The following is a 15,296-nucleotide window of genomic DNA, read 5'->3' on the forward strand; positions in this document are numbered from 1 at the left end:
GCAAAGGAAACATCAGTAAGATATATAATAGCTAGTCATTCTTGTAGAATTAACATTAGGTGGTATCTTTTTTGCTTTAGTTATTACCAACAATGTTGCAGTAATCTTTCTCACACAAGTATCTTATCATAAAGGTACTTTTATTTCTGCAGGCTATATTCCCAATAGCTTTTTCAAGTGTGTTTACTGAATCAGATGTTTGGTTTTTTAATTTTACTTGTTACCATTTCAAAATGTTTTCTGTTCCAAATTTTAAATTATGATAATTAAGAGACACAGCAGCCATGTGCAGGGATACACATATTTTGGCAAACACTAACTACAGGCTGGCTCCTGTATTCCATTTCTACAGTGCTACTCAGCTACCTGCTGACACTGCTCATTCATGCTGCCTACAAGCTTTATAGGAGGCTCCCACTGGCCTATGTGCCTGGTTCATCAATCTGTCTCTGCCATTTTCATTCCAAAATAATAGAAAATCAGGAAATCTAAAATGGTCCCCTTTCAATTCTGACTTTTTATCTATATTGAAGGTTTGAACCATGAAGTTTTTAATAGAGTGAAAGTGTTTTTGAAAACTGGAAGGCAAATTTTTATATTACATGGAAAAATATTTGACCACTGACATTTAATTAAAAGCTGAATTAGGAGGGGGCTGAGCAACATGGCGGCGAGGAGACGCTGCGAGTAAGATCTCCCATTAAAAAAAGTTAATAGGGAGGAAAAGCGGCAGGTCCCCATGAGAACTGGGACACGGAAGATAAACGGACAACTCCAACAAACTACCCGAAGAAGAAAGTGGCCATAAAAGAGGACCAGAAGGGAGGAAAGCGCAGAACCCTGCTCCCCTCCCCCACCCACAGAGGCGGCACTCTCCGACCCATAGAGAGGAGGAAAACAACAAACTAAAACGACCAACAAGAACAAACTACAGAGCAAGCGGGACTGGGAGTGGAAAGGAACTATTGCAGCCACCACACCCCGTGAACGGGAGCTGTGGAGAACCCTGAGGATTCGCTGCTGCGGTGAGCGAACTGCTCCGGGCGCCATTAGAGAAGAACAAAGACCCCGGGAGACCCGCACACAGCCCCGGGCCGGCCAGTAAGCTTACGCGGAAAAGCGGCGCACTTGGCGCGCTTGAAAAGCAAACGCGGATCGGGATCGCGGCTGCCCAGGTCCCCGCGCCTGCGACCTAGGCTTGCGGGGAGACATGCAGAGGCCCTCACGGAGGTGAAAGTCCCTCACTGAGTAAGCAAGAACCAGGCGCCCAGGCACGGGAGCGGGTGCAAAAGGCGCCATTCCCGCGCCACTGAACTGGGCTACAGCCCGCGTCCTGGACCTGAGGGCTTTGAACTGAGACCTGGGGCACGAAAATTCGGGGTGTGGGTTCTCCACGACGGTGGGGCACAAGGCAGACACAGCACCCCAAAGCCGTTGAGGTTTACCCTACCATTCCCGCTCTGCTCCCTATCCCACGGGTGGGGGGAGGTGAAAAACAGCCCCCCCCAGGACAATAGGAGAGATCTCTGGCGCCACCTAGCGACCAGGAAAAAAAAAATCACGAACACCCCATAGAACAGGAAATTTCTTAAGACTGCTTGAAAAGGGCAGAAGGCTCCTGGAGGAGACACTGGCCAGCTGGGAAGTTAGCCCACGCCAGGCCCCTTCCGACCAGCAGTCTGAGCCCACAGAGGGAACAGGCACCCACAGCCGGGGCAGACCGGGCGCGCAGAAGAGTGTGCCTGAGACCGGAAGCGCAGGGACTGAGTCCCGCGTCGCCATTTTAGAACAGGGACATTTCTTCAGTAAAGACTGCCTGAAACCAGCAGAAAGCTCCCTCAGAAGCCAGAGATGGCTCCTGGAGGAGCCAGAGGGGAGCGGAGAAGTTCACCCAAGATGCCGGCCAGTCCGAGCAACACAGTGTCCCAATGCATACGACAAATTAGAAAACAGACAGTAGGGAGTAGAAGAGCCACACGCAACCTAACAACTCCTCAGGAAAAAAGCACATCACAAAAAGAAAACCACCCTCCAGATTACAATGACTGTAACTTGGAAGAACTTCTGAGACTTCCAGAAAGAGAATTTAAAATTGCTGTGATTAAAAAACTGACAGAAGTCATAAAGGAAAACAATGATATGAGAAAAATAATCAACGATCAGAAGAATGAAATTGAGTCCGTAAAGAGGGAAGCAAAAGAAATGCAGGAGATCAAAGAATTAATGGAGGAACTAAAGAACTCTGGGAAAAGCAATGAAAGCAGAATAGATGAAATGGAAGAACGAATAAGTGCTCTTGAAGACACAAAAAAAAGAACCAAAACAGAAAAGGAAAGAGAAGTACAAAGGAAAAAGAACAAAGAAAGACTTCGGGAACTATCTGACTCCATGAGGAAAGGAAATATAAGAGTTATAGGAATTCCAGAAGGAGAGGAGAGAGATGTAGGAACCGAGAAAATATTGCAGGAGATAATTGAAGAGAACTTCCCAAATGTGAAGAAAGAGGTGAAAATTGATATACAAGAAGCAAGAAGAGCACCAAACTACCACGACGAAAGGAAAAATACAGCAAGACACATAATAGTAAAGCTCCCAAGAATCCAGGACAAGGAAAAAATAATGAAGCTGGCAAGAGGGAAGAAACAGATAACATTCAAAGGAAAACCAATCAGGCTGACATCGGACTTCTCTGAAGAAACACTATGGGCAAGGAGAGAGTGAAGTGACATAGTCAACAGACTCCAAGAAAACAGATGCCAACCAAGAATAATGTATCCCGCAAAGCTCTCCTTCCTCTATGAAGAAAGAATAAGGACCTTCCCAGACAAACAGAAACTCTGGAATTTCATTAAGACTTAACCCCCACTCCAAAAAAATACTACAAGGAATCCTAAAGCCAGAACCTCAGAGGGACGAATAACAACGAAAGAAGGCCAAAAAAAAAAAGTTATTAAAAGAATAAATAAATAAAATCAAAGGAAAGACAAACACAATGGCAAATACAGATGCTAACATATCAATATTAACCCTAAATGTAAATGGACTAAACTCTTCAATAAAAAGACACAGAGTTGCAGCCTGGATTAAGAAACAAAACCCAACCTTTTGCTGTCTCCAGGAAACACATTTAGCTACAAAAGATAAAAATAGGCTCAAAGTTAAAGGATGGAAAACAATCCTACAAGCAAATGGACCAAAAAAGAAAGCAGGAACAGCTATACTTATATCAGATAAAACAAACTTCAAACTCAAAAAAATAAAAAGAGACCCCAATGGTCATTACATTATGATCAAGGGGACAATATTTCAAGAAGAAATAACACTCATTAACATATACTCACCAAACGAAGGAGCACCAAAATATATCAGACAACTGTTGTCCTCTCTGAAAACAGACATCAGAGAAAACACATACGTAGTGGGAGACTTCAACACACCACTATCAACAATGGATAGATCAACAAGACAAAAAATAAGTAAAGAAACTAAAGCTCTAAATAAGGACCTAGAGCATTTGAGCTTAACAGACATCTATAGAACACTAAACCCCAAAAAAACGGAGTACACATTTTTCTCAAGCGCACACAGATCATTCTCCAGGATCGATCACATACTGGGGCACAAGACAAACATCAACAGATACACCAAGATTTAAATCATACCAACCATCTTTTCTGACCATGAAGGCATCAAACTAGAAATAAACCATAAAAGGAAGGCAAGGAACTTTCCTACCTCATGAAGATTAAAAACCACACTACTGGAAGACCACTGGACTAATGAGGAGATCGAAGAAGAAATTAAAAAATACATTGAATTGAATGACAAGGAGGACACCAATATCCTAAATGTATGGGATGCAGCAAAAGCAGTAATAAGAGGAAAATATATAGCAATAGAAGCTCACATCAAGAAACAAGAAAGAACTCAAAGAAACAACCTAATCTCAAAGCTCAAAGATCTAGAAAAAGAACAACAAAAAAAACCCAAAACCAGTAGAAGAAAAGAAATAATAAAAACCAAAGCAGAAATAAATGAAATTGAAACTAAAAATACAATCCAAAAGATCAATGAAACCAAGAGCTGGTTCTTCAAAAAAATCAATAAAATAGACAAACACCTAGCCAGGCTCACAAAGGAAAAAAGGGAGAAAGCACAAATACACAGGATCACAAACGAAAGAGGAGAAATCACAACAGACACAGCAGAAATCAAAAGAATAATCAGTAACTACTATGAAGAGTTGTATGGAAACAACTTCAACAATCTAGAGGAGATGGACAAATTCCTACAACTCTACAATCACCCAAAGCTAGATAAAGAAGAAATAGAACACCTAAACAGACCAATTACAATTAGCGGAATTGAAATGGTAATCAAAAACCTCCCCAAAAACAAAAGCCCAGGACCTGGTGGATTTAAAAATGAATTCTACCAAACATTCAGAGATGAATTAGTGCCTATCCTTCACAAACTCTTCCAAAAAATTGAGAAGGAAGGGACAATACCAAACACGTTCTATGAAGCCAACATTACACTAATACCAACACCGAACAAGGACAGCACAAAAAAGGAAAACTACAGGCCAATCTCCCTAATGAACACTGATGCAAAAATCCTCAATAAAATTTTAGCTATCAGAATCCAACAATGTATCCATAAGATAATTCACCACGACCAAGTAGGACACAAGGATGGTTTAACGTCTGAAAATCAATCAACGTTATCTAACACATCAACAAAAAGAAATATAAAAACCATATGATAATATCAATAGATGCTGAGAAAGCTTTCGACAAAGTGCAACACCCATTCATGATAAAAGCCCTTGAAATTCTTGGGATACAAGGAACATACCTCAACATCATAAAGGCCATCTATGACAAGCCAACAGCCAGTATCATTCTCAATGGTGAAAAGCTGAAAGCAATTCCATTAAGATCTGGAACAAGACAAGGATGTCCACTCTCACCACTGCTTTTCAATATAATACTGGAAGTCCTAGCCAGAGCAATAAGACAAGAGAAAGACATCCAAGGAATCCAAATAGGAAAAGAAGAAGTCAAACTATCACTATTTGCAGATGGTATGATAATATACGTAGAGAACCCCAAAAACTCCACAGAAAAGCTAATTCAACTCATCAATCAGTTCAGTAAAGTGGCAGGATACAAAATCAACACGCAAAAGTCAGTAGCCTTCCTATACACAAACAATAAATCTGAAGAAGAAGAAATCAAAAAAACCATCCCTTTTATTATTGAAACAAAAAAAATCAAATATTTGGGAATAAATCTAACAAAAGAGGTAAAGGACCTATACAAAGAAAACTATAAAACACTGTTAAAAGAAATAGAAGAAGACACAAAGAAATGGAGAGACATCCCCTGCTCATGGATTGGAAGAATAAACATTATTAAAATGGCCATCCTTCCAAAAGCAATATACAGATTCAATGCTATTCCAATCAAAATTTCAATGTCATTCTTCAAAGAAATAGAACAATTATTGATGAAATTCATATGGAATCACAAAAAACCCCGAATTGCCAAAGCTCTCCTGAAAAAAAAAAGAAGGGAATGGAGGCATCACACTCCCAGACTTCAAACTATACTACAAAGCCATAATCATCAAAACTGCATGGTATTGGAACAAGAACAGACATACAGACCAATGGAATCGAATAGAAAATCCAGAAATAAACCCACAGATCTATGGTTAACTAATCTTTGACAAAGGAGCAAAGACTATGCATTGGAGCAAAGAAAGTTTGTTCAATAAATGGTGCTGGGAAAACTGGGTCGCTACATGCAAAAGAATGAAGCTTGACCACTACCTCACACCATACACGAAAATCAACTCAAAATGGATTAAAGAACTAGACATAAGACCTGAAACCATAAAATATATAGAAGGAAATATAGGCGAAACACTACGTGATTTGCACATCAAAGACATCTTTACGGACACATCACCCAAAGCAGTGATAGTGAAGGCAAAGATAAACAGCTGGGACTACATCAAATTAAAGAGCTTCTGCACAGCAAAAGAGACAATAACAAAAACAAAGAGAAACCCCACCAACTGGGAGAACATTTTTGCACCCAACACTAATGATAAAGGACTGATCACAAAAATCTGCAAACAGCTGATGAGACTCAACAACAACAAAGAAAATAATCCAGTCAAAAAATGGGCAGAAGAGCTAAAAAGAAACTTCTCTGAAGAGGAAATGCAAATGGCCAACAGGCATATGAAAAAATGTTCAAGATCACTTGTAATCAGGGAAATGCAAATCAAAACTACCATGAGATACCATCTTACACCAGTGAGAATGGCACATATTAAAAAAACTAGCAACAACAAATGTTGGCGAGGGTGTGGAGAAAAAGCAACTCTTCTGCACTGTTGGTGGGAGTGCAAACTGGTCCAACCACTATGGAGAGCTGTGTGGAGATTTCTGGACCTACTAAACATAGAGCTTCCATATGATCCAGCAATTCCACTCCTACCCAAAGGACACAGAAACATCAATTCCAAAGAGCACCTGCACCCCTATGTTTATAGCAGCACTGTTTACAATAGCTAAGCTTTGGAAACAACCCAAATGCCCAAAAATAGATGACTGGATCAAGAAGATGTGGTCCATATACACCATCGAATATTACTCAGCATTCAAAAAAGATAAACACATGCAATTTGCAGCAACATGGATGGCGCTGGAAGGGATCATGCTCAGCGAAATAAGCCAAAAGGAAAAAGAAAAATACCGGATGGTCTCACTCATAGCAGGAATCTAGAAAACTTAAATAAGGGACCAGGAAAATGAATAACTATAAGAAAGTGAAAATCAGAATCAACAAAAAACTATGAAACAGAGACACTTTTGGGGGGGTGGGGGGCGGGAGGGGAGGGATTGGGATCAGAAAGGGGGGGTTGCAACTGTATGGGGAATATAAAAATAAAATTTATTATTAAAAAAAAAGCTGAATTAGAATGGTTTTGACTTCCTAATAAATTGCTCAGCAAGTATTTTTAAATTACTTCACAGGGTCATATTTTATCTCCAATTAGTCTACAATCATTTTAAGTTTTTATATATTTTATGTCTCCCTACAGACTTTCATAAACATATTTCAGGCTGATTCAGAATTATTCCTCATAATTACAGCTATAAAAATGAGAAATATTTAAAAGTCAAGGTTTGTATATAAGCTAGAATTTTCAGCATTACTTTCATTCAATAGTGTTTTTGTTGCATCTTGTAAGTTATTCACTTAGAAGTATTATAAATAAAGAAGAAAACTGTTATTTTTCTACTAACATAAAAGCAAAATTGCAAACAAATTAAAGTTGAATTCAACTATAAATTAAATAAGGTTTAAATCAGTCTGTTAGTATATCACACCTTAATCTAAAGTATAGTAGAAGAATAACTTAACCTATAGTGTTGCAGTAGAAATTCCATTTATTTATAGTAGATGTTCTAAGAATGCAAGGATTGTGTATCATTTGAAAATGTAAAAGCACTATTTATCAATGAAACTGAGGGGAAAAATGCTACTTTACCATCTTGATAGATAAAAATAATTTCACTAAGCATACGTTAGAAGGAAACAGCTTTTTAAAATGCAATGAATGAAAGCAGATTTCTCAGCACACCATCCATGAACAAATTGTGATTCACACAGTAATGCATACAAAATGATTTTATATTAAAACCCTCATGCTCTATTTTGTACAGAAATATTCATGACAAAGAAAATCACTCAGTATAACAAGTATAATTGGCAGCCTGCATTTCACAGACATACCAAATAGACTAAATAAAAAGATTAAAAAGATGTTGCTTTGGAAATAATTTGGTAATTACTGGAACTTATAAAAATAGAATTAAAAATATATAACTAGAATTATAGCTAAGTTACCAGAATAGGAGACCCCTTTGACTGTAACAGTTCATACACAGAAGAGAACCAGGTAAACAGCACCCCCTAGAAAGCTATTTACCTTGCCTGTTTCTCTCTAAGGCGCTGCATGCTGTGCTGAAAATACCTGAGGTTCTAGGCAGAGAAACATGATCACCAAAAAATAGGTTGTTTTTCCTGCAACAGCTAGGGGCTAGAAAGCCCCAATCAGAAAAATCTTGATTCTAATTTTCATTAACTTAGGTAACCTAAATTTTTTTTTTTAAGATTTATTTATTTATTTATACAAGTACTGGGTACAGTCAGAAGCGCGGGAGGGTGAGAGAACCCACCAGAGCCAGAGCAGGGAGCAGAACAGGCAGAAGGACCGAAGTACACTGCTGAGGGGAGCAGCGGGCGGCAGGAGAGGTCTGTGAGCCATGTGGGACCCTCCTCCAGTGGCCGGGGAGCAGCAGGGGATTGAACCGGCGCTGCAGAGGCTGCGGGCAGTTTCGCAACCCAGCGCTCAACCGCTGCGCCACCGGGGAGGCCCTATAACCTAAATTTTTTTAATGCGATAAAATGGTACCAAAACTCTTGGAATCATCACACTTGATTTTAAAATCTAGAAGTCATCATCATTTCATCTTTCTCTCTCTTTTTTTATTTTTTTTAAAGATTTATTTATTTTTATATAGGAACTGGGGTACAGGCCAGAGGCGCCAGAGGGTGAGAGGATCCACCAGAGACAGAGTGGGGAGCAGAACAGGCAGACTGACTGAAATACACTGCTGAGGGGAACAGTGGGCGAGACAGGAGAGGTCTGCTGCGCCATGTGGGAATCTCCCTGGCCAGCCAGGGATCAAACCCGCTCTCAGAGGCTGCGGACTGCTTCAGAGCTGCGCTCTACCCGCTACACCACCGGGGAGTCCCTTCTCTCTTTTTTTAATCACCTTAGCCAATCTATCACCAAGTCCTGTCAACTCTCTTAAACGTACCTTGAAGCTGCCAACTCCTCTCCTCCATTACCATACTACTAAAACAGCCTCTTCTAGAATCCCTGCTAACACTTTTGCCCTTACAATTCATTCTTTTTTTTTAATATAATTCTTATATCATTTTTAATTTTTGCACAATGTATGCATTTTCATTTTGGTTATATTCCCCCATACAATTGCACTCCCCCCCTTATTTTGACCCTAGTCCTTCCTCTCCCCAGCACCCCCCACCCCAGTGTGTCTCTGGTTTATAGTTGCTTGTTGATTTTGATTTTTACTTCCTACAATTCATTCTTAATAAAATATCCTAAGAGCTTGATTCTCCACTAACTTCTATTATCACTGAGATGAAAACCAAATCCTTAAGATGGCTTGGCTTTTGACCTCTGCCTGTCTCCTGACCTCCTAGTATTACTCTCTGTCGCTCTAATCCCTGTCGACATTGACCTCCTCCCTGGTCTTAAAAAAATGACAAGTGTTTCCCCTCAGAGCCTATGAAGTTGACGTTCCTTCCTCCTGCAGTTCTTGATGTGATGGTCTTCTTGTTACTCAGATCAACCCTCAATGCCACTTCGGAGGGCACTTCCTGAGCAGACACAGTCAGTCTTCTCCCCTTTGACTTCCTGATTTGTATGGTTAGGGTATATAATGTAAGTATCCCTTTAGAACGTAAGCTCCATGATATCAGGGCTCTTATGTGTGTCTTATTCATAGATAATAGGTACTTCATTGATATTGTTGAATGTTAAATGAAAAAATAAAAGATCAATGAATAAATAGAGGGAAATGGCTACCTCCTTCCACAATTTCTCTTCTCACTAACAACTCTTATGTCACTCTCAATTTTGCTATGAGTAAGCAAAAGGACTAGGAGTCAGGCAGTGGAGAATACAGAAGTACAGTCCATAAGAGAAACATATAAAGGATTAAAGAGAAATTGGGAAGGAAATCTTAATTTAGTAAAGAGAAGAGTAGACTGCTTTAAATCATTATAATCATTAAATCATTTAATATATTACCAATGCTGAACCTTCCAAATCAGGAATATAAAAGAAATACCTTTGTTTTACAAAGCATTGTATAAATTGTATTTTCTAGGTTAAAATATTTAAAATTCACTAGAAAGTATGTTTCAGAAATGGTGAATTTTTTAAGAGGATTTATATTAGAACAAAGTAAGGATTTCTGTCTATTGAGTTTTCATGAAGCAATATAGCCATGTTGTTATTTGACATGAGATGTACTAAGGATTTCAACTTATTCACAAATGACAAATAAATAGTTATTGAGAGCAAAATTATCAGGGTAAAAATAAATATACTGCAGAGAGTGCAGTAAAAAATTGACCTTAAATAACATATTTCTGAAGAAATAGCTCTCAGTTAAATTTTAGCTCGAGAGAATAAAAAGACAGAGACAGAAAACATTTGTATAAACTCTGGAACAGTTTAAAATTATGTGCTTATATGCATATAAGAATTAGTCAATGACTTTTTAGAGCAGAACTTTAATTATAATGTAGCATAATACATATTTTTGTTTTAATTACAAAAATTATATTATTTGACTGTTCACAGACCTCTACATAACATGGGAAAAATGTGTTTCTTAATAAAAGTATACTGACTAGCCTATTAACAATCAGGTCCCTAATGTAGCATCACATTCTGAAATAAAAAACTACATTCCTATTATGTTACATATTAATACTTGTTCTCAGAACTATTTCCAACAAAGAAAAAAATTCTTACCAGACATAAACTGTGTAATAGAGGATAATTCCATTTGGCTCCAGTGGTGGTTGCCATGACAACTTCACCGTGACACCAGACAACTGTTTTACAGAGAAGTCTTGTGGGGGAGAATCAGGAGCTAAAAAGTTAGGATATAGGATAATGTATAATATTAAAAACATATAAGTAAAGTTAAAATGGAGATGAACAAAAATTTTATGTACTATCTTGTAAATGAATTAGATACAACCACTTTTTTTTATGCACATGGGAAACTGTTTACTTTCAAAATGAGATGACAAAAGATTTTGCATGGTGGTGTAAGAACATCTGTTTCTGTGATTCAATGGAAAAAAGTACTTCATGAGAAAGAAAGAACAAGGGGTATGTCAGGGATCCACTTACTGTTCAAGTACAACTTGGGGCATTATCATATTCTAATGGGAATTAAATTATTGGGGTGAATTATATAATACATAGTAAATGAATTCCCTAACAATAAAAAGGTGGGGAAATTCATAAATCCACCAAACTGGGAAAATCGTAAATATAACACTGGAAGAACAGTTAAAAGGAATGACCTCACAACTAAAACTACATTCTTCAATTTCAGTTCTGTCAATAAGCTCTAAAATAAAAATAAAATCTATTCACTGAGTCTCCGAATTGATGGCTTACAAAAGAAACACCAGTGGAGCACAAGAACAGGAAAACAAGCAGTTTTAGGGTCTATTTCTAATTTTGCTGTGATAATGTTAGTATTCAAATACTTTATTCATACTGCAATGAACAAGCACTAAGTTGAATAAGCACTAAAAAAGGCAAACTACTTATCTGAGTTTATAGTTCCATTTAAAGAAAACATTTAATATGGCATTTCTCAACTGCTATACAAGCACATAGTAATGTCTTAGAATATTAATAAACATCTTTTTGCCTATAAAATTATAAATTACAAAAACTTACATTGTTATATGTTATATAATATGAAAGCTTTTTTCATTGCTGTAGTTATACATGAAAACTGAACTCATATGTAGCTAAAAAATTCTGAGAATTCAAATCACTGAAAATTTAATTTATAGACTTGTATATATAGATCAATTTTTCCAATAACTTGAAGAAAATGTTATCTAAATTACTTTATTTTTTTGAATAATCTCAGCTACACTTGTCTGTGTACACAGGATTATATGTGTGTTTTCATCACTTAGATAACAATAATTTTCCCAAAAAAGCTTATTAAGCAAAGAGAGTTAGTGAGATGAATTCTAGAAATAATGATGACAGCTGTATTTATATGTTCATTTGGTAATCTCACTGGCAATACAGTAAAATTGCTATCAAATATTAATTATCACAAGAGTCCATATATCATTTGGAGATGCATTTCCCAAGATATGAATTACCTCTCAGAACTCTCATTTGTCACAACAAAAGCCTATAATATTTTCCCTAACATATTAGCAAAATTCAACCTTTGTTTATTATTGGGAAAAAAAGATTTCAGTCAAAAATAGCACTGATCTAGAATAGCTTATAGTAACTAAGCATTTCTATTCTATAATATGCTTTAGGATATTTTTGTGGAATATCAGATATTTAATCTTTAGTATGTTTTTAGGTATTTTTTATATAAAATTTTTATTATAGAATATGCCTATCTAAAGAAAATATTGCACATTTACTATAGCAGTATAAGTTTTAATCATTTTGATCTTTGTATTATAAAATACAGTTTAAAAACTGAACTTTGGAAAATTAGAATAAATAGAAGCTATATCTTTTGCAATTGGTCCAGTTTATCCTGACACAGCATATGAGAATAGATGAGAAACTTCTTCGTAACCCGTTTACTCCCTCTGGCCATCATGATCTTTACTATCTCTGCCTTTCCCTCTTTACTCATCTTCTATTTTCCTTCAGGTTTCAGCTTAGTCATAACTCTCTCAGCTAAATTTTCTCTACTGCCTCAGAATAGTTAAAGTTCCTCTTTTGTGTTGGTGAATTATTGGGTGGAATAACAAATAATTAAAATTATAAAAATTGCCTAGACACATGTCAAATTTAGATCTCTCCCATGAGGTCAAATAGCTGCTAATACCAAATAAAAAACTTTCTCCAGTTTTTATCCATTTTTTAATTTGCTATAATTTTCCAATAAGGGTCTTTAGTTCTCATTTTGCTTCTCAGCAGTTACATCAATGACTTGACCAATACTTAGAGGAAAGTTTACCAATTAGGTATTTTTAGCAGTTTAAGTAATTTGACATTATTGACTGGAGTGGTAAAAAGTTCTGTCTACCCAAATATATGCTCATTACTGGTCTAGTTTCCTTTACACAATGCCTCAAATTTGCATCATCAGGACTAACTCCTTAGATTAGAAATAAAGTGTGGTCACTATAACCAAAGGAAACATTATTTAATACCCCTGTTTTAGGGACCATCTAAAGGAGAGTTAAACTTCTCCTCTAGCCATTAACCACTGTCCTATTAGGAAGGGTTTATTTATTAATCTTCCCTTTGAGAACAAGAATACTCAATGAAAAGCTGAAAATCTGGACAGGCAGTTTTGGTGGACAAATGAGTACAGTAAGTATAGGTAATGACCAAGGAAGACTAACCCATGGGGAGACTTAAAAACTGGAATAACTCAGAATACTCAACCAGGATGAAGCAATTTGAGGGAGCTGCAAACAGTGAGGAGCTTGAACTGGGAGAAGAGGACTCTAAAAACTTTCTTTAATAATATGAGAGCAATACAGAGAAAAGCCCTCTTCTATATGAATACAATGTGCATTTGGTCCTGGTGAGTGGCTAGACCCTGAACACCCACAGGGTGCAACGTGGCTTGAAGATGGGGAAACTTAAATGAGAGAGGTGTAGGGAGGGGAAGATACCATCCAGCAATTATGCTCCATCAAGGTCCACCCCTCATGATAACAGAATTTCCTTTTAAGGAAAAAATAACATTCTCAAAGTATGTACGGTAGAAAACATAAAATGTCGATCTAAGCCCAAATATATCCCTCAAAAGTAATTTTCTTTGTATGACATATGCCTATAATTTAGTGGGGTACCAGTGTAATGTGGTCTCAGTAGTAAAGCTGATTTTATTCAGATTAGAAAAAGGTATGTTGAAATATTTAATTTGAAGGATATTAACATTCAGGAATAGCATCTTGGCAAATTATGTAGAGAAAATAGCCTGAATTCATTGGCAAGCTAATCCTAATAGACTATAAAATGTTAAAGGCAAAATAATAGAACCAAGAACAAATCATATGTGAATGTCTTTTACTATAAATGTAAAAGTTCAAAAACAGTCATAAATTTTAGTTGATGTTCAAACCAAAATGTTAGCCTTAACAACTATCATAGAAAACATCCTGATTCTTTGCAGCAACAGCAGACTTCAGAATTTAAAGTCAGAAGCATTTTACATTTGATTTTATTGACTATCAATTTGACTTTGCTTGTTTCTTTAGTCATGACAATGAAATCCCTGTATAATGTTGGCATGGCACACAACTGGTACACCAGACTAGGGGAATTTCTGCATTGTATCTTCATTCTATACATGTGGGTTTGGGGATTTTTGGGATACTTTATTGAAGTAACTGCAGGATAAATTATACAGCTTTCACATGTGCAGAATGAAATAATCATTGCATATATATTACATTAAGCTCACCACTAAAATGGGGTCTCCCTGGCAGCCTCAAGGTTAAGTCTCAGGGCTGTCACTGCTACAGCCTAAGTTCGATCCCCAGCCAGGGAGCTAACCCACATGGTGCAGCAGACCTCTCCTGTGTCACCTGCTGCTCCCCTCAGCAGTGTATTTCTGTAGATCCACCTGTTCTGCTCCCCACTCTGTCTCTGGTGAATCCTCCCACCCCCAGCACCTCTGGCCTACACCCCAGTTCTTCTATGCAAAAATAAATAAATCTTGGACCTCCCTGGTGGCTCAAGGAGTTAAGACGCAACCTACAAAGCTATCTGCAGCCACTGCAGAGTGTTTGATCCCTGACTAGGGAGCTACCCACGTGGCACAGCAGATCTCTCCTGACTCACCTGCTGCTCCCCTTAGCAGCGTATTTCAGTCAATCTGGCTGTTCTTTTCCCCACTCTGTCTCTGGTGGATCCTCTCACCCCCCGCACCTCTGGCCTGTACCCGAGTTCTTGTATGCATGAATAAATAAATCTTTAAATAAATAATCTTTAAAAAAAAAAGTTCACCACAAGTTCAGTTCTACACTTCACCATAAAATTGTCCCCTTTTACTTAATTTATCCACCCTTTCCCCCTTCCTTTCTGGTAACTAATAAATGGCCATATAGTCTAAAAGTTTCTTTTGTTTTATAAATACGTATTTTGAAATGTGCTGAGTTCAAACTATCTCAGTATCCACTATAATATTTACCATCTTCCTCAGTCAGGATACTTAGGGGTGCACTCCGAACACCTTCACCTTTGCCTGTACTGGCAGATACCTCAATTGTATATTGGGTATATTTCTTCAATCCTAAATTGAAATAAAAGAGATAAGTTGAAACTTACAAAATTGTCTCTAGTAATATGCAAGAGACAAACAATGAAGATATTCTTAATGGTCTTCCAAGAGTAAAAATTAAATGAACATACAGTTTTTTGAA

General features: G+C 37.3%; 1 protein-coding gene across 1 annotated transcript in view; it reads right to left on the bottom strand.

The window, feature by feature from the left end:
* The window catches only part of PTPRQ (protein tyrosine phosphatase receptor type Q), a gene marked incomplete at its 3' end in the record, with an annotated part of 169,603 nt that overhangs the window by 118,189 nt on the left and 36,118 nt on the right, over positions 1–15,296 (bottom strand). Inside the window, exons 16-17 of the mRNA XM_084255469.1 lie at positions 15,065–15,166; positions 10,657–10,777 (exon numbers count right to left, since the gene is read on the bottom strand). Of these exons, the coding sequence (XP_084111595.1) occupies positions 10,657–10,777; positions 15,065–15,166 (223 nt within the window). The remainder of the gene's footprint in view (positions 1–10,656; positions 10,778–15,064; positions 15,167–15,296) is intronic.

This window comes from Talpa europaea, assembly GCF_964194135.1.
Source record: "Talpa europaea genome assembly, chromosome: 15".
NCBI classification, from domain to species: Eukaryota; Metazoa; Chordata; class Mammalia; order Eulipotyphla; family Talpidae; genus Talpa; species Talpa europaea.